Genomic DNA, 24,301 nt, shown 5'->3' with positions numbered 1-24,301 from the left:
GAACATTCAGACATTCATATGGTCAGTTCTCCCATCTCCTGAAGGGAGAAACTCAAGTCTATCTGCTGTCACACCATTCTTTCCACTTACATAGTACTGGTTTTAAGGATACATGTTGCTGAAGCAGCAGGAATTGTGCACAGAAGCTCATACTGTGCCAGGTGAGATAGACCCTTCTGTACTGCGTGTTGATAAACAGTTTAGACCATTTAAGTTAACTTGTTATTTCTAAACTACGTTTAGTCCTTCAAGCCCAGTACCACACAGAGTTCCATGGATGCATTTTATTAATATAACATTATTCATATAAATGTTATTCATATAATGCCTTTTCATCCTGCGGGATGCTGGCAGATGCAAACATCTGCTCAAGAATATTCTGTTGAGTATTTGTTTTTCCCCACTGAATATTACAGTGTACAAAAGAGCAGGCCTGCTTCTCCAAGCTGTATTTATTGTCAAACTCCTCCCACCAGTTTTACCCCATAGAATCGATGCTGAGCCACGTGAACCTACTGAATGTCTTCATTGAAATGTACAATGATGGGATCGTGGCCCGTCGACTTCACAAACTTCAGGAAGTCCTCAGGGCTTAAGCCCATGGTCGCACAGTTTGTCATGGGATGAAAATACACCTTTTCGTGGCCGCCCTCCAGGAAGGCGGCGTCCAGCACGAAGCTGACGTCCCCGTGGTCGCAGAACAGAGCCAGCGGTGTGGCACAGCCCTGGCCCACCCGCAGCTTCTCCAGCATGGCGTCTTCATTGGCGAACCTGAGGTTTCCACTTCCGAGGCCGAGTTTCTTTGCCAGGTGGTTTAAATCCACCTGCCTGTCGTGCAGGACAGTCACCAGCCAGAAGCCTTTCTTCTTCTTGTCCTTAAGGAAGAGGTTCTTACTGTGCCCTCCTCTCATGTGCCCAACGTGGGCCATCATCTCTTCCACCGTCAACACCTGGAAAACACAGTGAGCACAGCATGAGGCTGCATCCCATGGGACTCCATTGCGTACTGCCAGCTGGTAGTTAAACACTTAGAAAATACCGACTCAGCTCAGCCTCAAAACCGAACCCTTTGATGGAGAAATTTATACAGAACGCCAATAAAACGCCCCATGCTGCTCCTGCTTCCCCTCTCGCTCACTCTATACATGCAGCGGGTGGGTCGGAAGGGACCCCAAAGCCCCCCCTTACACAGCCCAGAGCAAGGCCACCCGCAGCACGGCCCCACCTCCGGGTGCTCGGCGGTGGTGACGGCGATGCCCAAGTCGTTTAGCCGCTGCTCCAGCTCCTCTCTCAGCCCCTGTCCCGCCGCCATGCCGGGACACAACGCTGAGGCGCGACGTGGCGCCCCGCCCACAGGGCCGACATTGGCCGCGAGAGCGGAGGGCGCTGCGCCTGTGCAGGGCACCCGTCACTCGGCGCATGCGCAGGGCCGCTCGGTGGCGTGAGGCGGTGCGTCCCTCAGTGCCGGCCGGGCGGTGCTGGGCCGTGCTCGGCGGTGCTCGGCGGTGTTATCGGGGCAGCTCGGCCCTACCACCGCCCTTGGCTGCGGGGTGAGGCGGTTCCTGAGTTCTTGCCGGGCCCGCAGACGTTGTGAGAGCTGTGCGCTTTGCTGGAGGATGGTCCGGGGTCACCTGTGAGAGGAGATAGCTGAGGTACTGAGAGAGGCACCTGCGGGGGCGGGTAGGGGCCCGACATAGCGAACTGAGTGGGAATAATGGATATATAGGAGAAATACAGGGGGTGGTTGGCAGAATGGGTGACGGGGGTGGTCTGACAGAGGCATTTACCTGTCATTTACCAGGACTTGTGCAGGGCCTCTGATATGGCCCCACGTCTCATCCTTATTTCTGAGCTGGGGAGAGATGGGTGGGCTGTTTGGTACATAAAGAATTGGTTTAGATAAAGAATGGTCACAGCCAGAGGCTCCGTGTCTAGGGGAGACAGCCAGGAGTGGTGTCCTGAAAGCTCTGTGTCCTGAAGGGCTCTGTGTGTGTCCTGAAGGGCTCTGTGTCCTGAAGGGCTCTGTCTTGGAGCCAGTGCTCCACAGCATCCTTAGCAATGACACAGAGTATCAGGGTGCCCCCTCGGCAAGTTGATGTCACCAAGCTGAGTGCTGCAGTTGATACAGCAGGTGAAGGGATGGCATCCAGGGCACATGGACAGCCTTGAGAAGTGGGGTTATGCGAACCAAATGAGGTTAAATCCAAATGCAACGTTTTGCACTTGGATGAGGGCAATCCCAGGCGTGAGTACGGACTGAGAGAGCTCACAGAGAGCAGCCCTGCAGAGGAGGACTTCAGTCACGGGGGAATGACTTTAATCTGAAAGAAGGTGGATTTAGGTTAAATGTTAGAATGACATTTTACTCATTGGAGTGAGGTCCTGGCACTGCTGCCCAGAGGGCTGTGGCTGCTCCATCCATGGAGGTGCCCAAGGCCAGGTTGGATGGAGCCCAGGGCAGCCAGCCCATGGCAAGGTGTTGGATCCGGATGATCTTCAAGGTCTCTTCCAACCTAAGACATCATATGATTCTGTAATCTTGAAACATTCACTTAGTAAACCATGGCTTAGCCTTGAAAGATGTCCCTGTGCACGTGACAACACTGATACCATGACAGGGCTGCTGTAGTGGTACAGCTCACATAAGTGGCACTTTGGTTTTATAGATGTGGAGAATTAGGTTGCAGCAGGGAAGCTGTTAGTGCAGCACAGAGAGCACAGACATCCCTTCCTTTTTAGGTCATGTCACGGAACCCAGAGTAATGATTTTAGTAGTTTATGTTAAAGTTCAGTAGAGATGGATGGAAGGCCTCTAAGTTGTGATATTAACAGATCCATGTTTGAGATGGGATAGTGAAAGGGCTGGAAAGTAAAGCAAAAAATGAACAGTGTTACAAAGTAGTTCAACTTTGTCAGTATCGAAAAGCCTGCTTTCAAGCTTTAGCAGTTGTACTTGATGATCTTTAAGCTCTTTTCCAACCTGAGCAATTCTACGATTATGACATTTGTGTGTTGTGTTCCTGTGAGTGTTATCCTGGCAGAGAGCAACTTTCATTGTGTCCTTTTGCATTTTCAGTGAGGAAATGAATCGAAGGCTGATACTGAAGCTTGAAAATCTGATCCGTTTCCATGGTGCTTGCAGTCAGTTGCACACTCTTGTCTGCAGGAGAGTTTGCAGAGCACAATGGAAGCCTGTGCAGTCACCTGTGCATCCCACAAGGTTCGTTCATCCATATCCACAGTGCTGGGAGAAAGACAAGTTGATCAGAGCTGCCTCATCGCCATGCAGATGTTTAGCTACAAAGGAGGTAATTAACGAAACCCAGTAATCTCTGGTTGTATGTGAAATTTCAAATGGCAAGAAATCAATCCCATATACATATACAGAAGCTATTCTGAATTTTTATTTACAAAATGTACTTACTTAAGGCTGTACTGTGACTCCTCAAGTATTGACTTGATGTGCTTTTACCAGCAGCGTTGTGGATCTTTCAAAGGCAGGAGAAAATGATTTTTTTCCTAGTTTTGGAGAAGTGAAAATTCAAAACGATTGAAGGATTGTGGGTATACATGTTAGGTGTTCTGTAGGGTGTTTTAAATCATAAGTTTATCTTAGTGTTGTAGACAGAAAGATGTTTTTGCAACATGAAGCTTGAGACTGCTGTCTTTTTAATGTTGTTTTTATTATATGTTAGTTTACGTCAGCTATGTGTTCCTATATGTATGACATATATTCCTGTCTAATTCCATGCAGGAGAAGAAAAAGGACAGGAGGAAATTACCGATGACCAAAGGGGAAGTGGAGATAAGGCAGCAGATGACTATTGAGGAACTTGCAAGAGCAATGGGTAAAGACGTAGGTGAGAGCTTCTCTGTTGTTCAATATAAATGTAACTGTGGTATGTCCATCAGTTGTACCACTTCCTTGAATGGTGAAGTCAAAGATATTCTAAGGTGGTGTTAGTGGTTACCAATCCGTCGCTTTGCAGTGTAGGCCCATACCAAATAACTTGTTTCATCAGATTTATTTAACCAGAGAGGAGGAAGATGTTGGTAGGCACGATGCCAGGCTGAAGAGGAAAAGATGCCAGGCCATCTGAACTGTCAGGGAGGACATTTCAGTGTAAGGAAGCCAAATCTCTGTTCGTTCTCCAGCAGATGGGCTTCAGATCCAGGTAGGCTGCTCTCTGGTTGTGCTCCCAGAGGGCTAAATTATACTGTGGGAAGAGAAACATTGCATCCTGCTTTGTTGGAGGTAGATCCCTGTGAGCACAGAGCTCAGGGCTAAGGAGGGTAGGCACAGAAGAGCAGCTGTCTGCAGTCCAGTCCTTGGATAAGTTTGATTCAGGAGCAATTTGTGTTCCATTAAAGCAGTCGTTTGACTAATTGGGTGGCTTAAGAACTTGCCCACAACACCATCCTCTTCAGGTGATTCCCTAAAACTGCATTGCAGAAGTAGGCTTGTTTCCTGTAACCCCATGAACCATTCCTAGTTGTACAGTGTCTCAGTTTAATCATTTTTCAGGGACGTTCTAAGCAGTTAGTGTGCTTTTTTGATGGGATTATTAAATGGCTTTATCTTCTTTTCAGATCATGTTTATGAAGCCCTGCTGTACACAGATATTGATGTCAATTCCCTGGAACCAGATTCCGTTTTATATGAAGACTCGATCAAGTTAATTGTTAAAAAATCAGGAATGAAGTATAAGTCAGCAAAACTGAGGGAAGAAAAGGAAAGAGAAAACAAAGATGCAGTGAAACGGTGAACTATGAACCATTCCTTGTTCTTTTCAGCCTATTTGCTCCTCCAAGTGTTGTTTGTGTAGTGTGTTTTCTTCCAGCAGTGTGCAGATGGATAGCAAACTGTACGTTTTAAATACTGTTTTGTTTCTTTACCAGTTAGACTGATGCTCAGGTTTGATTAGTTTTAGGTGAGTTTTGTCTAAGTGGTTCTCTGAGGTAAAGCTTCTTCAGTGCACCAAATTGCTGCATTAATTGATGCAGCAGGAAGAATGAATGCTAGGGGGGGGAAACTATAATGGAGCTGGGGTTTGTGCTTATGGTGGGGAGAAGCTAGGCTTACTTCTGCCTCACAGGGTACTGGCAAATGGCAGTTTGTTAGTGGGCATGGCGGTGGCATGGTGAACAGTTTCAATGCTTACCAAAGGTATTTTGTCTTGCTTGTAGACCTCCTGCAGACCCGGCATTCTTAACTCCGAGACCCCCAGTTGTTACTATAATGGGCCACGTTGATCATGGGAAAACAACTTTACTTGACAGCCTGCGGAAAACTCAAGTGGCAGCCATGGAAGCAGGGGGCATCACACAACACATTGGTGCTTTTCTTGGTATGATCCAGGTGTACTTGTGTGTGTGTGTAAAATGATTTATCTTACATAAAGAGAAGAGAAACATTGAGAAAAGAAGGCAACAGGGTGATCAAATTTCAGCCTTTCAGTACCTGAAGGGAGCCTATAAACAGGAGGGGAGTAAACTCTTTGAAAGGGAGGATACAGCAGGGCAGTGGTTTTAAGCTGAAGGAGGGAAGACTTAGGTTGGATGTTAGAGGGAAGTTCTTTACTGTGAGAGTGGTGAGGTTTTGGAACAGGCTGCACAGAGAGGTTGTGCATGCCCCATCCCTGAGCGTGTCCAAGGCCAGGTAGGATGGGGCCCTGGGCAGCCTGGTCTGGTACTAAATGTGGAGGGTGGGGATTTATGATCCTTGAGGTCCGTTCTAACCCTGGCCATTCTGTGATTCTGTGACAGCGAGCTAACTTGCTGACAGGTCACTAGGGAAAACATTGCAGCATACCCAGTTTGTATGCAAGCAGTGAAAAAGGAAAGCACAGCTTGTGGTAATTAGAAAAGAATAGTTCAGTTGGAAGAGACCTACAGAGCTCCAACTGCCTGGCCACTTAAGGGCTAGTCAGAAGTCAGAGCATGTTACTAAGGTCATCATCCAAGTGCCTTTTGAGCACTGACACACCTGGGTCATCACCCACCTGTCTTAGGAGCCTACCCAGTGTTTGACCGCCCTCACAATGAGGATGATTTTCCTAACACCCAGTCTGGGCACTTGTTGCCATTCCTGTGCATCGTGTTGTTGGTTAGCAGTGAGAAGAGACCAGAGCTTCCCTCTCTGTTTACTCTGCTCAGGACATAGTAGGGAGCAACCAGATTACGCATTGGTCTGCTTGTCTCTCAACTGGACAAATCTATGTAACGATATGGGTGAGAGTTTGAAGTGGGTTATGTGTGAAGCTGAATATATCATTTATTCACAGTGCATCTGCCTTCTGGGGAAAAGATCACTTTTCTTGATACTCCTGGGCATGCAGCTTTCTCAGCCATGCGGGCAAGAGGTACATACGTGACTGACATCGTCATCCTGGTTGTAGCAGCAGAGGATGGAGTGATGCAGCAAACCATAGAATCCATTGAACATGCTAAAAATGCAGGAGGTACTGTCAATGTTACATGTATAAATGAGTGGCAAGCCATGGGGTTAATATACAATGTGTGTGTTGTTGTGTAGCTCTGTATTGAGTGCTTTACACACATTTCTTCACCTCTCAAAGGAAACTGCTTGAATTTAAATCCATAACACTTGTAAAGAAACTGCTGTCATCGTGCTGCCTTCTCCATGGGGAAGGTGTCTGAAGATATGCTGAATGTTACAATACCACCTAAATATATAAAAAGATTTGTTTCAGGATTTGCAGATTTTCCAGAAAAACACATAGTTTGTAGGTAGCTTTGTTTTCTTTCTTTTTTCCCCTCCCTACAGTAGTTCCTCCAAGCTTCTACTTAAGGTAGCTCAGTTGCCTTTGGTTTCCTAAGCTTGCTAAGGGAGTAGGTGCAAAGGGAGCTGATTTGTTCTAAGTAGTCACAACCTGTTCTAACCTCTTATTGCAACTGTACAGGTAGCAGTGAGTTTTTGTTAGGTTAATGATGGGTTTGTTCTCCCATTTTAGTTCCTCTCGTCCTTGCTATTAACAAGTGTGACAAACCTGAAGCTGATCCTGAAAGAGTGAAGAAGGAATTACTGGCTCATGGTGTGGTCTGTGAGGAGTTTGGAGGTGATGTTCAGGCTGTAAATATTTCTGCACTCAAGGTAAAGTTTTGGTCAAACAAACATGTCTAACATGTGCATCCATACGTATTTTTGTTTGACAATTGGAAGATGAGTGCTTATCTCTCTGGAACTGGGCACGTTACCATGAGCTGTTAGCTCTTATCAGAATCATTTCGAACCTCAGATCCTCAGTGATCACTGTTTGATTCATTTTTCCTTGGGAAAAGTAGTGAATGTTTTTCATGTCCTCTCATTTTTGCTGGTAGTACAATACTTCTGCAAAATCAAGGCCAGTGATAATGCTGTGAATGAAGGGAAAAAATTCAACCATTCCCTGTGCAGCTGTGCCACTGCCTCACCGCTCTTTGGGAGAGGGAATTGTTCCTGACAGCCAACCTGAACCTCCCCTGGCACAACGTGAGGCCATCCCCTCTCGTCCCATGGCTGTTCCCTGGGGGCAGAGGCCGACCCCACTTCACACAGCCTCCTGTCAGGTCATTGCACAGAGCCATGATGTCTCCCTTGATCCTCCTCTCCCCCACACTGCACAGCCCCTCAGCCGCTCCCCATCACACTCGTGCTCCAGACCCCTCACAGCTCCGCTGCCCTTCTCAGTGTGTGTCCTATAACAAGGGGCCCAATATCAGTACTTTACTCCTTGCTAGTCCTTTAATTTTGTTTATTACTACCTGTGCTGTTGGTCTTGTATTGCTAGAAGTTCTGAACTGAATGGCAGATCTTAGTACTGATTTCGACTTCTGATGTTTTTAATTTGTGCATTACTTCGCTCTTGTTTTGTTCTGTTCCATATAGGGTGACAACCTGATGGTTTTGGCAGAAGCAACTGTTGTTTTGGCAGAGATGTTAGAGCTGAAGGCAGATTACACAGGTCTGGTAGAGGGGACCATCATTGAGTCTCGCAAAGACAAAGGGAAAGGGTAAGTTATCCATGTTCCTTGCAGCTCTAATGAAGAAGTCTGTAACAGTGCAGCAGTACAGTGCAGGTGATTGATTTTTAGGTTTAAAGTTGTATTTAAATTAGAAAAAAAAAGGCATGTAAAACTGAAACAGTTTGTTTGCAGTGCTTGTAGCTAAGCATTAAACTATCATTCTACAGCATCATGTACAGAAAAGGCATTCATAAAGTGCTAGAGTACAAAGTGTAGTATTACTAAAATGAAATCCTCTAAGCTCAGGAAAAAAAATACACCTGTTGTAGCATTTCAGTGTCACTGAAAAGCAGAGCTGACAAAGTTCATAGTCATAATGTAGTAAATACGCCACCATTTGCAACAAAAAAGTCTGACGTTTTACTTTTCCAACTGTCGTCGTCCTTTTGCATATTCTCTTTTATGAAGGTGTGTTCTTCCCTCTTTAAAATTAAACTGAAGGCTGAGAAGTTGGGTTTGATTTTGTGGTGTTTGGGATTTATTTTTTTTTTTGAGTGAGGAGGAGCAGGGATTCACTTCATGCAGAGTCATTCTGTTACTGAAAAGGAAAGACTGAAGATGTCAAATCTTGTGTTAATCTGCCGAAATGAGGAGTGCAGCCTGGGTTTAGTTACAATTACAAGTCACTTTACATTTTCCTTAGCTTGCTTATAGGATGTATCACAGGAATATCCTGCCTGTAGTTGATCACCAAAACGTTGGGTTTTTTTTCACATTAACTGACCTGAAAATGGTTACTTTTGTTAATGGAAATTTGCTTGAATTTGGTCTGTTCTTTTTTTTTCCCCCTCTGCTTTTTGCTAGTCCAGTTACCACAGCCATCATCCAAAGAGGAACTCTGAGGAAGGGCTGTGTTCTGGTTGCAGGGAAGACCTGGGCAAAAGTGCGTTTGATGTTTGATGAGAATGGCAAAGCTGTAGATGCAGCCTCTCCCGGCATCCCAGTGGAGATCATGGGCTGGAAGGAAGTCCCTTCAGCAGGAGATGAAATCCTTGAAGTGGAATCTGAGGTACAGATAGAGCTGTTTAATGGCTTAGTCATACTGCAGTAAGATGGGAAGCAAGGACATAAGGGTTTTCTTTGTTTATATGTAGAATATACATATTTGGAAATATATATGTATTCTAAATACCCAGCATAAAGTGCTGAAAGATGGGTATTAAAGGCTTGAGTCAGGCTGTTGCAGAGTTAACCTGGGATATGTTTTAGAGTCTCTGCTTTCAGAAAGGGAGTTTTTTCTTTGCTGTGACCTTACGTGGAGAACAATCCAGTGCTTAACATGTTTGTGTTGTAATTTTATGAGAGCTGGTTTCTGACAGAAGAAACAGAAGGATAAAATGGGGTTAAGGTGGAGATTTTCTGCGCAGTGATTTGAAAGATGAAAGATGTTTATGTATTTTTTTTTCATGCCCAGCAAAGAGCACATGAAGTTGTGGCCTGGAGAACCTACATTGAACAACAAGAGAAGATGAAAAAGGACAGAGAAGTTATTGAAGCAAAGCAAAAGGAACACAGAATGGAATATGAGAAGAAGCAACAGAATTTAGCCCATTTGACCTGGAGACAGAGAAAGGCAGCCCTGTACAAGGAGGGCAAGCATCTAATGCTCATAAAACCAAAGGAGAGAGCAGAAATAGACAAAAATGTGCTGTCGATAATCATTAAAGGTGCTTTCCTGTTCTATTTACTACCACATCAGTTCTGTGCTTCTCAGACGCTCAGTCTGCAGTGTAGTTCTAAAGCATTAGCAAAACCTCAGTTACCAGAAGCTTGATCAGTTTAAAACTGAACAGAATATTGAACATCTGTCAGTAAGGAAGGGACAGGGTCACTGGAAGTGCATGTGGGTGCACGTGTGTGTACACAAGCTGTTTGGAGCAGCAGTACTGCATTAGCAGACCAGAGGAAAAGAACAGCATATGAGTCGGTTTGACCACATGTTCAGTGCTGTATGTGCATTAAAAGTAATAGCTGAGAAACTACGCAAACGTGACCTGAAAATAGCAGTAAGTGTGAAGCTTCTAGTTGTATTACATCTAACCATTTCGCTTTTGTATGAAAAGGCTTTTCAGACGTGTTTTAACGTACTGCAGGAAATACAAAGAGAGTATTAAGTAGATGAAGATCTGGATTATTTTGCACAATGTGGAGTTGCCTTAATTCTTCAGTATCATGTTGATTTATATGAAGTCAACAGCGCTGCCGTTTCCATATACAGGTGATGTGGATGGATCTGTGGAAGCTATTCTGAATGTTCTGGACAGCTATGACGCAGATGATGAGTGTAAATTGGAGGTCATTCATTTTGGAATGGGAGATATCAGTGAAACAGATCTAAGTCTTGCTGAAACATTTAATGGTGAGTGTATGTTTAAAAGTAAACTTCTCATTAGTAGAAACTGAACTGCTGCAAGTCTGACATCTCAGGAGCTGGCAAATGCTTTTGCTCACTTTAAGAAGTCATTACTGGCTATCAGTTGCTGTTATATTTGACAGGCGTTGTTTATGGATTCAGCGTGAAAGCCAATGAAACTATTAAAAAGATGGCTGCTAAGAAGGGAATAAAAATTAAACTCCACAACATCATCTACAAACTCATTGAGGATTTGAAAGATGAGTTGAGTAGCAGACTGCCCCCATCCATGGTGGAAAATACAGTCGGTGAGTTTGCAGTGAGTGTTACATTACATTTATTCTCTGATAAAGTGTTCCTGCTGTATCAGGCATTTCTTACGTCTCTGCTGCTTTCCTATTTTGTTAAAGCGCTTGGTAAATGGAAGCTTGGTTTTACTTAGTTTTACTATTATTTTTAGGGGAAGCTTCTGTTCTTGACACCTTCTCCGTAACAGTGGGAAAAAACAAAGTTCCAGTAGCTGGGTGCAGAGTACAGAAAGGGCAGCTGGACAAGAAGATGAAATTTAAGTTAATCCGTAAAGGGAACGTTATTTGGAAAGGTAAGTATAATGGCTACAAAACTAGCCTGGTTCAGCAGTCTGAGTTCCTGTGAAATTAGTGTCAGCTGCATGCATTTAAATGTGTCAGATGTGTTATTCAGAACTGAATTCAGAAGCACCACGCCTGGTAGAAAAGCAGCAGCAGCACAGATTCACCCACTAAAAAGCACTGATGTCTGACCTCCATTAGCTGCACAACACTTATCATCCCAAGGCTTGCTTTCATTTTGTAGCCACATCTAAAATCTTTATGAAGTAAGACAGGGAAAGCAAAGCATCCCCATGCTCTGATGCTGTTAGTGGACTCTGCCTCCCCTTCTCTCTGCAGGGTCTTTATCATCACTGAAACATCATAAAGATGATGTCCAGGTAATAAAAACAGGTATGGATTGTGGATTAAGTTTGGACAAGCATATAGAATTCAGTATCGGAGATGAAATCATCTGTTATGAAGAAAAGGAAATTCAACAGACAACTTCCTGGAATCCAGGGTTTTAGAACATGATTGGATACCTCACACTGTAGAGGTTGTGCCCTGCTCCTTGCCTTTTAATATTAAATGAACCTACTTATGAAAAAACTCTTATGTGTCCCTGTACCTACTGCTTCTGTATTATTCCACTCTCAAACCTCATCCAACTTCTGTCCTTGGAGCACAAGATTACACTGACTAACAAGTGCTTCATGTTTGTGGAACAGGGCACGTGTTCTTCCAGGCCATCTTCTTCCCCCCACAATGGTATTGTGCTGTTCTTCAGCTCCTGGTTTTCCTGATGGGGACTGCAATAGTACTGTCTTCTCAGTTCATATTTGAGCAGACCACTAAGGTTTTGTGTGTCTGTTGTCACTACCTTCCCCCCCCCCTTATAAAATGCAGTCACTGCCTGTACATAAACATTTCCAGGACTAATTTACTCTCATTTTGCTACACTATACAAAGCAGGTCAGAGATTACTGTCTGCTCTGACCAGGAATGAGGAAAGAAGAGGAAAGAATACTTTGGTAAGCTTAGGAGTGTGTATTTCATGCACTGAATTATCAGCAGCACACAGTAGGTTTAAGCCTCACAAGTAAAGCTAGACAGGACTTTGGCCATTGAGGTCTGCAGGATTTCATCTCGTTTTTGGAAGAGACTCATCTTAAGGTACAGAATGAAATTTAAACGAAACCCAGCACTCTGCTCTATTAAGAGTGAGTATTTTCACACTGGTGAATATAATATTCCCTGCATATAATCTGCATAACAATCTTAAATAGGGGTTTAAAAATGCAACAAGTTTAACCTGAGCAAAGCACCACCTTTGGTTAATAAGCAGCCTAGAATTTACATTAGGTTTGTATTACATCTTCTCCAGTCACTAGTGTCACTCAATGACTTAGCTGGGAAAATCTATCTGGAAGACAGCATTATGGTATTGCTGCACTCTAAAGCTACAAAGAATGCCTTCATCAAAGGCACTCCTAAAGTTGGTGCTTCAGTTCTAGAGTGAAATGACTTTCACTGGGGTTGGCAGTCACATTCTGGATTTAAAACCCTTTGGCTCCTCAGAGAGGAAACACCACACAGAAATAACTCCTCACACGGTACAGAACTTGAGATTTTTATTGTCTCGTACATTTACTTGTCTTCAGGCTTATTGAAGCAGTACGTCAGACAGCACTTGCCGCAGTAGTGTCTGTCGAAGTGACTGGCCATGAAGACTCCGGCCCCGCACTCCTCAGAGGGGCACTCGCGGCGCAGACGGCTGATCTTGCCGTTCTCATCCACCTGCCAAGGACAAAGAGGGAACATCTCATCTCTACATGCCACTTTTAGCACTGATTATTTTCAAGCGCTTTCCTCCTACAAAGTATTTTCTGTATATGTTCCTGCATCAGAATTACCAAAGCAAAGTTCAACAGGGCCTGACGGTAGAAGTCAGACTTCTCTTATTTATCAGATGGGATACTTGCAACGAGGATTTTAATCCATCTGATGACACGCAGGCTAATTACAGGTTCCACATGCTGTAACCAGTCCCTCTGCAGTGAGGCCTAAGCTTTGCCAACTCTCCTCAAGACTCAGCTCTATACATACCTTGTAGTACTTAAGCACGGCGAGTTTAACCTTCTTCCTCTTGTGCTTGTTCTTCTTGGGGGTGGTATAAGACTTCTTCTTCCTTTTCTTAGCACCACCACGCAGCCTCAGCACCAGGTGAAGGGTTGATTCCTATTTGTGAAATACACAAACTCAAAATGCTTTTCTCAAGCAGAGTAGTATTTAAGCAGGTCTTTTTGTTTTGCCTTCAGGGTATTTAAGCAGCAGGATTTCAAGTTCCAGCTATGAAAGTTCTAAAAGGATTTTTTGCTATTTATTCTGCAAATGAACCTGCTCCACAGAACCGTGTGCTGCTGCACCCCAAAGCCCAAAAGGGATCAATATTGAATCTGTTGTGTCTACATTCCTCAGTTCTATCTGAAACTTCTGAATAGTTTCACGATGTAACCTGACTTGTAGCTGAAAATGGTGAACTGTTCTTCCACTTCTCAGTGGCATCACTGCTCACCTGGCCTCACAGTGAGGTTAACCTGGCAGGAGCATTCAGCACTTGAAAGTCACTCACTCGTCACACAGCACCAAGAGTCAGCGCTGATAGAGCAGAAGCAATCACAGAATGACCCGGGTTGGAAGGGACCTCAAGGATCATGTAGTTCCAACCCCCCTGCCTGGCAGGGCCACCAAACATACACCTTTACTAGATCAGGTTGCCCAGGGCCCCGTCCAACCTGGCCTTGAACACCTCCAAGGACGGGGCATCAACAACCTCCCTGGGCAGCCTGTTCCAGGGCCTCACCACTCTCCTAGTGAAGAACTTCCTCACAATGGAAGCTATTGGAAATGTTGTGTTTCTGACCAGCAGCTAAGAATCCTGTGGCAGCAGCCATTAGTCTCAGCACCAAGCTCGCAGCGCCACCTGGGCTGGCTGGGCTGAGTCCAGGTGGAGCACTTCAATTCCCACAGACACAGCCTGTTTGGTGGGCTCAGCTCAGTGCTTCCTACTCACCTTCTGGATGTTGTAGTCGGACAATGTGCGTCCATCTTCCAGCTGCTTCCCAGCGAAAATCAGCCGCTGCTGGTCAGGAGGAATTCCTGATAGAGAGACACAGCGAGATGGGGTAAGCAATGCAAACCACACGCGGATCTGACTGAGATTAGGATGCGAGAAGCGTTTAGAACTGACCTTCCTTATCCTGAATCTTGGCTTTCACATTCTCTATAGTATCCGAGGGCTCAACCTGCGGTGAAACAGGGCAACGGGGAAAACAAAATATAACAAAAAAAATCAATAACCCGCAACAACCCGAGCACGGAGCCCGCAGTCAACCAGCCCGGCCTGCCGCGTGCACTACGGCCTCGCATCGCCCGGGCCGTGGTGAGGCGTTCCCGGGCCGCTTCCCGCCCTCACCGCACGCGGCGCCATGCGGCCTCACCTCGAGGGTGATGGTTTTCCCCGTGAGGGTCTTCACGAAGATCTGCATGTCGAGCCCGGGGCCGGGGCCACGCGCGGCAGCGGAGAGCGGCTGAGGCACGTCCCGCCCGCGGAATGGCGGCGCACGGAAAGGGCGGCCCGGCCGCACGCACGGGGTTTCTGCAGCGCCGGCGGAAGGGCGGGAGGAGGGCGGTGAGGCGGGAGGGGCCACGCGCTGAGGGATGGCGGGATATGGAGTCTGTGAGGGAGCCTGGGGGCGTACACAGCCTCATTTCCTGCTTTATTACTTGAGAAAGGGAACTGTACGGCTCACTGACTGCAATCCAGTGCCTGCAGTTCTCAGCAGCCCCAGGCACCTGTACAGGCTGGGAGGAGTGGTCCTTGAGAGCAGCTCGGCAGAGAAAGACCTGGGGGTCCTGATGGACGAGAGACTCAACATGAGCCAGCAGTGCGCTCTGACAGCACGGAAAGCAAATGGGATCCTGGGCTCCATCAGGAGAGGGGTGGTCAGCAGGGATAGGGAGGTGATCGTCCCTCTCTACTCTGCGCTTGTGAGGCCCCATCTGGAGTACTGTGTCCAGGTGTGGAGCCCTCAGTACAAAAAAGATATGGAGATTTTGGAAAGGGTCCAGAGGAGGGACAGGAAGATGATCAGGGGGCTGGAGCACCTCCCCTATGAGGACAGGCTGAGGGAGTTGGGTTTGTTCAGCCTGGAGAAGAGAAGGTTGCGGGGTGACCTCATTGCAGCCTTTCAGTACCTGAGGGGAACTTACTCCCAGGAGGGGAGTAAACTCTTCGAAAGGGCTGACAATAGCAGGACACGGGGAAATGGTTTTAAGTTAAAAGAGGGAAGATTTAGGTTGGATGTTAGGGGGAAGTTCTTCACTAGGAGAGTGGTTAGGCCCTGGAACAGGCTGCCCAGGGAGGTTGTGGATGCCCCGTCCTTGGAGGTGTTCAAGGCCAGGTTGGACGGGGCCCTGGGCAACCTGATCTAGTAAATGTGTATGTTTGGTGGCCCTGCCAGGCAGGGGGGTTGGAACTACATGATCCTTGAGGTCCCTTCCAACCCGGGTCATTCTGTGATTCTGTGAAATCTCTTGGTTGAAGTGTTCTGACACTCAGACTGCGGGGCTCCGGACGGGAGCTGCAGTGACTCACAGCGGCCAGCAGAGGGCGCTCTAAGCTCAGTCACGCTTATAATCCTTGCTGCTGTGTGAATTGTGGCAAACACACCAAAAACACACCAAGAATGCAGAAAAAGTGCTGACAATTCCTTTACTATCAAGTATCGATCACCGGCCCCTTTTAGTACACGTGTATGAGAATGTCTACGTGTCAGCGCTTTGCTTAAGTGGAAATGTGTTCTCAGTATGGAAGGAAATTTCCATATAACGCTCAGGAATGGTACATGGTAATAGCACACGTTTCTCCATGGCATTCCCAGCTTCTGTGTGTCATGTCTGTGCTTTAGTAGCGCTAGAATGTGGAACTGAGTGATTTGAGGGCCATATTGCACAGTAAGAGCCAGTCCTGGGTGTCTTATCCTGGACTGGCTGCCAGCTGATTCACTGGGCCATGTTGGCAGAGCTTGCTCCTAGTATAAACAGGAAGATACTGAATGTCATCTGCTGTTGTCACTGTGCTGTGTGTTCCCAAAGAACGGCTGTCTCTATAAATGTCTCTATGTTCTGTGAACATGGTCGTGAATAAATGACTTACGTGATGCATAATCTGCTTAACATTGCAGCAGGATTTTGATTAACACTCAGGCGCCCTTTCCCTCAATTACTGCCAGTGAATTGCTAATTAAGAAGGTAGATCTTCCCTTTAGTGCTGTCCATGCCATTGAGATCAATGTAATCCCATGTATATATACTGATGTAAATGCTCCAAGAGCAACCCAGTGAAAAGAATCCTATGCTGGCAGAAGATGAATGATATTAGCACGGTGACTTAATATGGTGAATAAGGTCTATTTCCATCCTGCTGCAGCCCCACTGGAACCTCTGAGTCACGCTAAGAATGCTTGGCTTTATACCTCCTCGTTCACTACATTTTATGACTGTGAGTCTCCCTTCTGTGTTTCAGAGCTGTACAACCAGTTTGCATCATGACTGAAGCCTTTAGTAAGAACCAGCCATTGGAATGGCAGCCAATTGGAACTTAACTAGCCACCAAACTGAGCTCTCCCAGGCACCATTTCTTAGGTCCTGGGTGTGTTAACACTGCTTTGACAGATGGACTCAGAGACACTCAGACCTTAAACATTTTATTCCAAATTAACTGATGGAATCTACCTGGAATAAGTAGATTTTGAGTCAATGTTGGGAGCCGGGAGGCAGCTCCTGGTGTTGCACATACTGTAGGAACACAAGGCCTTATCAAAATGATACTTTCTTTAAAAAAAGTCAAAGGAATTTCTTCAATAAAACAGCACTAGAAAAGAAATCTCTGCGGAGCGACTTGCAAAGATTGTTTCTTGTATTTGTGGAAGCACCGTGCCCACATTCTCATTTTACCAGATATTGCTCAAATACCAGGAGACAGACAGCAGAGATGAAAAGAAAACAAAGTGTATGTATTCAAGGGATGTGGAAAGGTCATTGATAGATGTTCTTTTGATCTGGCTACTGATCTGAATTCTAAACTAAAGGAAAAAAAAAACAAATGAAGAGTGATGTGTTGATATCAGCTGAAACACTTAGAGGTGAGTATTCTGATTCTAGAGATTAATTACCTGTTCATAGAAACATAGTTCACAGAAGGGACCTTAAAGCCCCCCCGGCCCCAACCCCAGCCATGGTCTGGCTGCCCCCCACCAGCTCAGGCTGCCCAGGGCCCATCCAACCTGGCCTTGGGCATCTCCAGGGATGGGGCACCCACAGCTCTCTGGGCAGCACTGCCAGGGCCTCACCTCCTCCGAGTAAAGAATTCCCCCCTAACATCTAACCTATGTCTTCTTTCTGTTAGTTTAAAGCCATTCCCCTTGTCCTATTGCTATCAGACTGTGTGAAAAGTCCTGCTTATAAGCTCCCTTCAGGTACAGGAAGACCACAGTGAGTCTTCTCCAGGCTGAACAAGCCCACCTCCTTCAACCCTTCTTCATTGGAGTGGTGGGTGGCTACTAGGTGCCCACCACCTTGTAAGGAGGGCACACCCAGCTCAAGGCACGTTAACTCAGCTGAACTGTGAATTTCCTGTGCCTGCTGCTGTTGCTATCACCAGGGTTAGAGTGCAGTACTATTGCAGACAGCCCACCGCTGAGTGAGAGCTCCTTTCTCCTCAGCTGCAGTTGCTCAGGCAACGAGCTCTATCAGGCACAGAAAGAAACTGTGGGAGTGGGAGGAGGAAGGTTTCCCAGGGATGTAGAAAGGGTGGAGGATACAGGAGGGGGAAGACAGAGAGTGGAGAAAGTCTATGCAATAATAAAGGCAAATACAGTCGAGAAAGAGAAGGGATCAGAGGTTGCTTCAGAACACTTCAACTGATCTAGTCACATGGAAGCTGAGGTTCATGTTGGGCTAACAACAAGGCTGCTCTGGTGTACCCTTGTATCCTTCAGGGCAATGATAGGACATAGGGGAGCAGCTGTTGGCACCTGGAGCACCTCACAGCTCTTGTTATATGAAGGCTTTTGGGACTGGCTTGTTAGGTAGGGAAAGGTGATGCCTGTGATCATCCCTTAGGAGCAGAGAAAATAATAACTAAACAGCAGAAATAAAGAACACCCTTTCTAGCAGTGTTACTACAAATGCATTTGCAGTACTGATATCATTATCAAAGCTGTTAAATGAGAAGAGTCATTACTTAAATGTGTTCAAACTTAACACCAGTGAAGAATAAGTATTTCTTTACTTTTAAACATTCCTCTTCACCAGCATTTTTAATAGTTATTTTTATTTCATTGCTAAACAAACACAAACACAAGGTGGGCCTCGCTGCATTCTGTCTGTGTTCTTGTGTGAGTGTGGGTGGTGCAGAACCACCGTGCTGCATGATGCACTGCAGAACCATTGCGTTGCTATGAAAGCATTGCTTTCCCTGCATTTGTGGTGGGTCCACGTCTTAAATTAGGCTCAGAGAGAAGTAATGTTGAGTGTATTTGAATCCAAGTGGTTGTATTCAAGGCTGGAATCCGCAGTGCAGTCGGGATCTGACAGCTGCTTGTGAGATGTCTGAATGGAGAGGTTATATTCAGAATATCCTTCAGCACCAAGTATGGGCATAAGTATTCTTGTGCATAAGGATTTAAACATCTCTTATTAGCTGCACATACCTGAATCCTCTTTACCCTGAGATACATGCAGTGCTGCTTTTAGTTATTCTTGGAGTTGATCCTTCAGTAAAAGCACATTTGGGAGGATATAATCCCACAGTAGTTGTACACGTGCTGCTGCTACACCCAGCTATTACAAATACTTCTGATTTCCATTCAGTGAGTGTACTTGATTTGTCTTCGTAGCTGTGGTTGTGGGAACGTGCTTGTGTTTTTCATTAGCTGGTGTTTCCAAATTGAGTACTGTGTCGTGGGCAGAGTATTTCAGAGCTGAATGTCTTCCTCATTCCAGGGCCTGCATGTGGCAGAAGTTCTATTTGAAGGGGGTCAAGCTAAGTGGGCTTCCTGTTCAAAAATGGCTTAGAGTCATTTTCACCATCAAGACCAAACCGTTTCGATGTGTTTAACATCTCCGATGTTATCATAAAACATTACAATAACTAATAAGGACCGGCAGATGGCGCCCAAGAATGATGAGAGCGGAGCCAGCAGGGCCCTGTCATTTGCTTTCCTGAACGCTATTTCCATGCATCTTAGAATCTCTGCACAGCATGTCTTCCTAAATTAATTTGTGGAGTAGCAAGAGATGCATCAAATTGATAACAGCGACTTCTATATGTAAGAACTGAAACTGGCTAGAAGTTGGCTGTGGGGAGAAATGGCTTTGCAGTACTGCTGGATTCCAGAGGGAATGGCCGTGGCAAGGGGAAAAAGTCCCTTCCTCGTTCCAGATGAGACTTCGCTTCTGACTTCTCTGAAACAGAACGTGAATAGCAAACAAAGCCCTTATAAAGCTTAGCAGAAGAGCAGTTAATTACAAATAATGTCTTGGGTGGGTCTAACTGGAATGGTATGCCAGGAATGAGTTTCCTTGCTTAGTCATGCTTCACAACATGTGTTCAAACATTCTCTTTTACCCTCATAAATATCGGAGAGCATAAAATATCCTGTCGTATCCCTTGCCTCTCTTGTTCTCAGCACTCAAATGAAACATACAGGAGATTAAAAATGGATTAAATAAGGGCTCCTGGGGGAGCAGAGAACTCTGGGCATAGTGCTCTGTCCTACTAATTGTGAAGGATGTGGAAGAGAAACAGCCCAGCCCTTTTCCACATTTGGATTAGCACAGTATTTGCAATGTCTTTTTGCCTGAATTAGAGCTTTCTTTTTGTTCTTTTTCCCCCTTTCTTGCCATCTGGCTGTTATCTCCCCAGTCCTATGCAGACATCCTTCCCTGATGTATCCCAGATGCCTCACAGTGTCAGTAGGATTGGAAATAAAACCATGACTGATAAAACCATCTTTAAACCCTTGTGTAGTTCCAACCTATCACAATACAATGTTTGAGTTTCAGGCAATTTATTCTCTAGGGCAGCATTCTCTGCCTGGTTGTTTGAGAACATTGTTGTTGGATTCAATGGGAATGCCATAGAGAGTGAGTCCTTTGCATGCGTATATATCTTTACACCCATTTTCATTTGTTATTGTGTGCTTCTTGAATGATGGGGATAGAAGATGTTGTAGCACAGCCTGACTAGAAAGTGACAGAGTGACAACATGCGCTGTCCTACACTTGGTTTCTATGGAGAAAGATAACACTGGTGACTAAGGGCAAAATGTCAGCATCTCGATTTTTAGCAGCTGAATCTATTCTGTCTGTCTCCTGCCAGGGAGCCTATTAAACCTTTTAGCATTATGCTGTCTGTGACATGAGGAGTTGGTCCCATTTAGACTAATAGCTTTACTGTGACAGTGTGGCTTGAATACCCTTCATTAGTCCTACAGACAAATTCCTGTGTAGTATATGGAACGCAAATTGCTTAAAATGTGTCCTCAGTGTATTATAGCATGTGCTGCATTAACTATTTATGTACATTTAATATATAGCATAAATCCAGCATTACAGTTCTGTCCACAATTGTCATATAAAATGCCATGCTGCTGATTCAAAAGAAAAATCAACCAAGTGAAAGAAGTCAGAGGTAGATGTGTAATGGTTGAAGGATGGTTTTATTGAGCAGCAGATGCTTTCAGGGTGTCTAGAAGAGGCATCGTGGTGCATGGCGTTATGTAATAAATAATAAGAAAAAGAAAAATTGATTCCCTGAAAACATGGAGTGCTGGAGTGGGCTGCCCAGGGATGTGGTGGTGTCACCATCCCTGGAGGTGTTAAAGAAACGTCCAGATGTGGTTTAATGGGGAAGTATTGGTGATGGGTGGGTGGTTGGACTGGATGATCATGGAGGTCTTTTCCAACCTTGGTAGTTTTGTGGTATTATTCCATACCCAGTGACAGCCCCGACCTTTGGTAAAACACACCCAGGTTCTAGATTACCCAAACAACGGAATAAACAAAAGAAACTCAGAAACAAGGTGTGTGTGAGTGAGCAGAGAAGGAAATTTGCCCCAATTTGCCTACATAATTCTAGTTTACCTTCCCTTGTAGATGGTTGTTATATAGCTTTTAATCATGTAATCACATACTGTGGGAAACAGCCCAGCACAACTGCGTCGTGCTTTCTGCAGTGCCTTGTCCATGCTTGTAGTTCCGTGCTGTGCAAGTCTTTACAATCCCACACGTTTGTTTTATGCATTTCAGGTCTCTTAAACTTCCTCTCAAAGCAATTGCATAATTTAACAGCTTATTTCCTGCAAACATCCATTGGCCGTTGTGTTTACTCTCTACTTTGCGATTGGTTGGGGCAGCAATTGCTGCATATCTAAGTATTATGAAAGAGCTGAAGCTACGTTTCTTTTTCTAGTCCAGTTTTTCACACATCATAATTGGTAATTTTATGTATTACTTGCAGAGACACTGCTGTGCTTTATTCGCCCACACGTCTTTGATATCGCTGCTTAAATGAAGTTTTCCTCTGTCAGCCTTTCAAGTCCCCATGGGCAGGCTGAGAAGTCTGGGCTGACAGTAGATTTTGCCCCCACAGCTGCAATCTGGGGGTGCATGCCATCAATTTCTGGTCCCTGTGTGCTGTTATACAGAGCAACATGTGGTGTGTTCCCAAGCAATCTGTGCATGTAACCCTTTCTGTCATAGAGATGGACAGACGTGTCTTTTCAGGGCTTTTGTACACAGCTGGTCAGTGTGCTGTTACTTCCAGGCTTTGATCTGGCGTCAAATGAACTTCTCTTCAGACCTCTAGGAAAAGCAATAAGTCAGAAGGGAGAACATTGGTGTTACTTAAACTAGTATGAAAACTATGTACTCAAGCTCCTTTGGATTTCCTCCTGTCAGCCTCCAGTTGCATTGGCTGAGGTTACACTAACACATCACTTGAGGGGCACACAAGAGAACAGGCTTCATCTGATAGTCCAAAATAAATGATGACGCAGCTTCTCAGTTAGGAAAAAAATAAAGACTGCCAGAGTATTTTAGAAACTAACAATTATATGCTGATACTTCTAGACCAGCAGGAATAGAAATTAGAATTAATGAGTTCTCTTCAGGTACATCTGTCACATATTTAACAGCAGTGGGCACATGTCACGCTCACAGCAATGTGCTGACATGATGCAACTTTTGCAATAGCTGCCTGCAGTACAGACTGGTCTTGCTTTGCTGCTAGAGAAAATGAAACCTACTTTACAGGCCTGACACCCTGAGGACCTAAATGAGTTTCCCTTCTGAAGCTGGTGGGTATAAACATTATTTGGGCCAGCTGTATAAAGCTGCACCCCGGTGGAGCTGGCAATATTGCTTCTGACTGAAAACATCCTTTTTTAATATCGGTTTACTGCTGTAGCTTTGCTTTGCTCAGGTGGGTGCATCAGTTTGTAATTGCTGAAGCCCTGAATTCAGAGCAGCAGCAGCAATTTCTGGCATATCTCTTGAGCTGCTCATGTCTCCTGGCATAAACACAGAGATAAACGATACATAAATACATTTGCTTAGAGAATTAAGTTTTAACCTGGGACTGTGATGTCAAATTTTCAAAGGACGCTAATTAAGTGACCTGATTTGTCTGTGTCGCCATTCTCCCCTGTGTAAAATTAGAATAATAATTGCACTTATCCTGGAAGGCACTGGAAGAATGAATGCTACCCTTGCTCTGAGACTGTGCTGTAACACAAGTATCTCCTAATCCTTCTTATGGTAGAATAAGAGCACCTGGCTGTTCTTGACATTGTATATATGCTGACAAAGGCATTGTCTTTGGCATTCAAAATAAACAGGTAGATACTGGGCTCTTCCAGTCTTCCTGTGTTGCCACAAGCTAATTGCATCTGCAATTCACTGAATTTCTAAAAGAGCTTACCTGCAAATAGAAAATTATTTGATTTTTTTTTTTTTTTGCTGCTTTTTACTCATTTGGCTTGCGTTCATTTCCAGCCATAAATAACGTAACCACTGGTAGTCTTAATGTAAAAAGTGGGTATGAGGAGAAGAGTTCTGACAGCTTTGATAGTTGATGCTCTACCTGTGTGTGAGGTTGGTGCAGACTGATGTGGAATTTACCCATCAAGAATAGAAGACCCACTCAGTTGGTTTGAGCAAGGTCATTGCTTTCAGGTTTCTCTTAGCAGACTAACATCCAGCCAAAGGGACATCTTGTATGCAGGTCTAGGCCACTGTTTAGGAGTACCTCAAGTGTGTATTAATGATTATCAATCAGTACTCATTAGTGATTCCTTAAAAAGAGCTTTTAACAAATAATTCAGTTTCTTTCTGTTTTTAAGGATGTAGAAATAAAGGCTTTTGATTATAGGATCATAGAATGGCATCTGGAAAGACTGTTTAAAAGCAAAAGTAGATCAAGTTGCAGCGTAACCTAGCCAGTATGGTCTTGATGCATGTAAGCTTATCACTGGGCTTTGGCAAGCCACTGTTCCCCTCAGGACATGTCTGCACTGAAGATTGCTGTGTAGTTTAGAGGCAGCCAACCTGTTCCTAAACTAGACTGTCAAGAAACAGCAAATGAGCCCACGGCAGACTCTGTGCAGAACTGGAGCACTGCTGGGTCTCAGCCATGCAATCTGGCTTTAGCTCTCTGTACATTGTACCTTAGGCTTCAGTGAGGATCTGGCTCTCCCCTTTAATCTAGTGAAATGCTTTGTGCAATAGGAAAGGATTTATCAGTGAATAATGAATGCTAGGAGGGATCAGTAGCTTTTGTAGAATGTCTTTACACGTCTCAGGGCTGTACTGGGATCTGCAGCCAGACACAAAAGTGCACTGAAGTCAGAGGGTCATTTCTTGCATCCATTCTCCTTCTGAAAGAGATGCTGAACTTGCACTGCAATAGCAGTAGCTCCCCTGTGGAGCAAATGAACTACTAACTTAAACTCCTGGGAATGATGAATGAGGAAGAAAATAGACTGTAATTCTTGATCTGATCTGTCGGGTTTAATTAGGCATCCAGTTTTAAACCCGGTTCTGTTTGCATGTGGCTTTAGCATTTCCTCTCAAGTCAAAGAGTAAATGTGGCCGTGTTCCCCTCTCACACATCTCTGTAAATGCTGAGTCTGAAACACATGCTAGAAAAATTCATTCATTCTCTTTGTGACCTTTTCTATCTTCCTCCTGAGAACACACTTCTAAATAAACTTCTATAAAACACAAA

The 24,301-nt window shown here is 45.0% G+C and overlaps 4 protein-coding genes across 9 annotated transcripts in view; 2 read left to right on the top strand and 2 right to left on the bottom strand.

Annotated features, from left to right (window-relative positions):
- Positions 1 to 269: 269 nt before the first annotated feature.
- Positions 270 to 1,352, bottom strand: LOC107310824 (prolyl-tRNA synthetase associated domain-containing protein 1-like). The gene is made up of 2 exons (XM_015856829.3): positions 1,226 to 1,352; positions 270 to 950 (listed from the first exon to the last, which is right to left on the bottom strand). Exons 1-2 carry the CDS (start codon positions 1,310 to 1,312, stop codon positions 513 to 515), a joined length of 525 nt encoding a protein of 174 aa, XP_015712315.2. The 5' UTR covers positions 1,313 to 1,352; the 3' UTR covers positions 270 to 512.
- A 58-nt stretch (positions 1,353 to 1,410) lies between these two features.
- MTIF2 (mitochondrial translational initiation factor 2) lies at positions 1,411 to 11,559 on the top strand. 6 transcript variants are annotated; one of them, XR_014944381.1, is made up of 14 exons: positions 1,411 to 1,449; positions 3,077 to 3,308; positions 3,755 to 3,860; positions 4,591 to 4,762; positions 5,188 to 5,348; positions 6,285 to 6,461; positions 6,975 to 7,114; positions 7,889 to 8,013; positions 8,835 to 9,034; positions 9,440 to 9,692; positions 10,244 to 10,384; positions 10,522 to 10,686; positions 10,839 to 10,979; positions 11,308 to 11,559. XR_014944381.1 is itself a non-coding variant. In XM_085542596.1 (14 exons), exons 2-14 carry the CDS (start codon positions 3,084 to 3,086, stop codon positions 11,475 to 11,477), a joined length of 2,181 nt encoding a protein of 726 aa, XP_085398722.1. In that variant the 5' UTR covers positions 1,411 to 1,449; positions 3,077 to 3,083; the 3' UTR covers positions 11,478 to 11,559. The 6 variants fall into 6 exon arrangements, 3 of the variants coding, with proteins under 3 accessions (XP_085398722.1, XP_015712316.2, XP_085398721.1); XM_085542596.1 differs by having other exon boundaries at positions 8,830 to 9,034; XR_014944380.1 differs by having other exon boundaries at positions 1,436 to 1,652.
- Positions 11,560 to 12,559: 1,000 nt separating this feature from the next.
- On the bottom strand, positions 12,560 to 14,581 carry RPS27A (ribosomal protein S27a). The gene is made up of 5 exons (XM_015856831.3): positions 14,451 to 14,581; positions 14,201 to 14,255; positions 14,024 to 14,109; positions 13,057 to 13,188; positions 12,560 to 12,747 (listed from the first exon to the last, which is right to left on the bottom strand). The coding sequence occupies exons 1-5, from the start codon at positions 14,496 to 14,498 to the stop codon at positions 12,598 to 12,600; spliced, it is 471 nt and encodes a 156-aa protein (XP_015712317.1). The 5' UTR covers positions 14,499 to 14,581; the 3' UTR covers positions 12,560 to 12,597.
- RTN4 (reticulon 4) overlaps positions 13,998 to 24,301 on the top strand; it is a 71,376-nt gene continuing 61,072 nt past the window's right edge. Inside the window, exon 1 of the mRNA XM_085542591.1 lies at positions 13,998 to 14,135. The gene's annotated coding sequence lies outside the window, so the exon portion shown is untranslated. The remainder of the gene's footprint in view (positions 14,136 to 24,301) is intronic.

Source organism: Coturnix japonica, chromosome 3 (assembly GCF_054131305.1).
Source record: "Coturnix japonica strain WE chromosome 3, WE-NBRP24, whole genome shotgun sequence".
Lineage (NCBI taxonomy): Eukaryota > Metazoa > Chordata > Aves > Galliformes > Phasianidae > Coturnix > Coturnix japonica.
Note: the sequence above shows the minus strand (reverse complement) of the source record. Positions and strands in the feature narration are given on the sequence as shown.

Coding starts and splice junctions, on each gene's coding strand:
- LOC107310824 (XM_015856829.3), bottom strand. CDS start 1,312: ATGGCGGCGGGACAGGGGCTGAGAGAGGAGCTGGAGCAGCGGCTAAAC. Junction 951..1,225: donor CCACCGCCGAGCACCCGGAG/GTGGGGCCGTGC, acceptor TGTGTTTTCCAG/GTGTTGACGGTGGAAGAGAT.
- MTIF2 (XM_085542596.1), top strand. CDS start 3,084: ATGAATCGAAGGCTGATACTGAAGCTTGAAAATCTGATCCGTTTCCAT. Junction 6,462..6,974: donor ACATGCTAAAAATGCAGGAG/GTACTGTCAATG, acceptor CTCCCATTTTAG/TTCCTCTCGTCCTTGCTATT. Junction 10,980..11,307: donor AGGGAACGTTATTTGGAAAG/GTAAGTATAATG, acceptor TTCTCTCTGCAG/GGTCTTTATCATCACTGAAA.
- RPS27A (XM_015856831.3), bottom strand. CDS start 14,498: ATGCAGATCTTCGTGAAGACCCTCACGGGGAAAACCATCACCCTCGAG. Junction 14,256..14,450: donor GGAAAACCATCACCCTCGAG/GTGAGGCCGCAT, acceptor GTTTCACCGCAG/GTTGAGCCCTCGGATACTAT. Junction 12,748..13,056: donor CCGTGCTTAAGTACTACAAG/GTATGTATAGAG, acceptor TGTCCTTGGCAG/GTGGATGAGAACGGCAAGAT.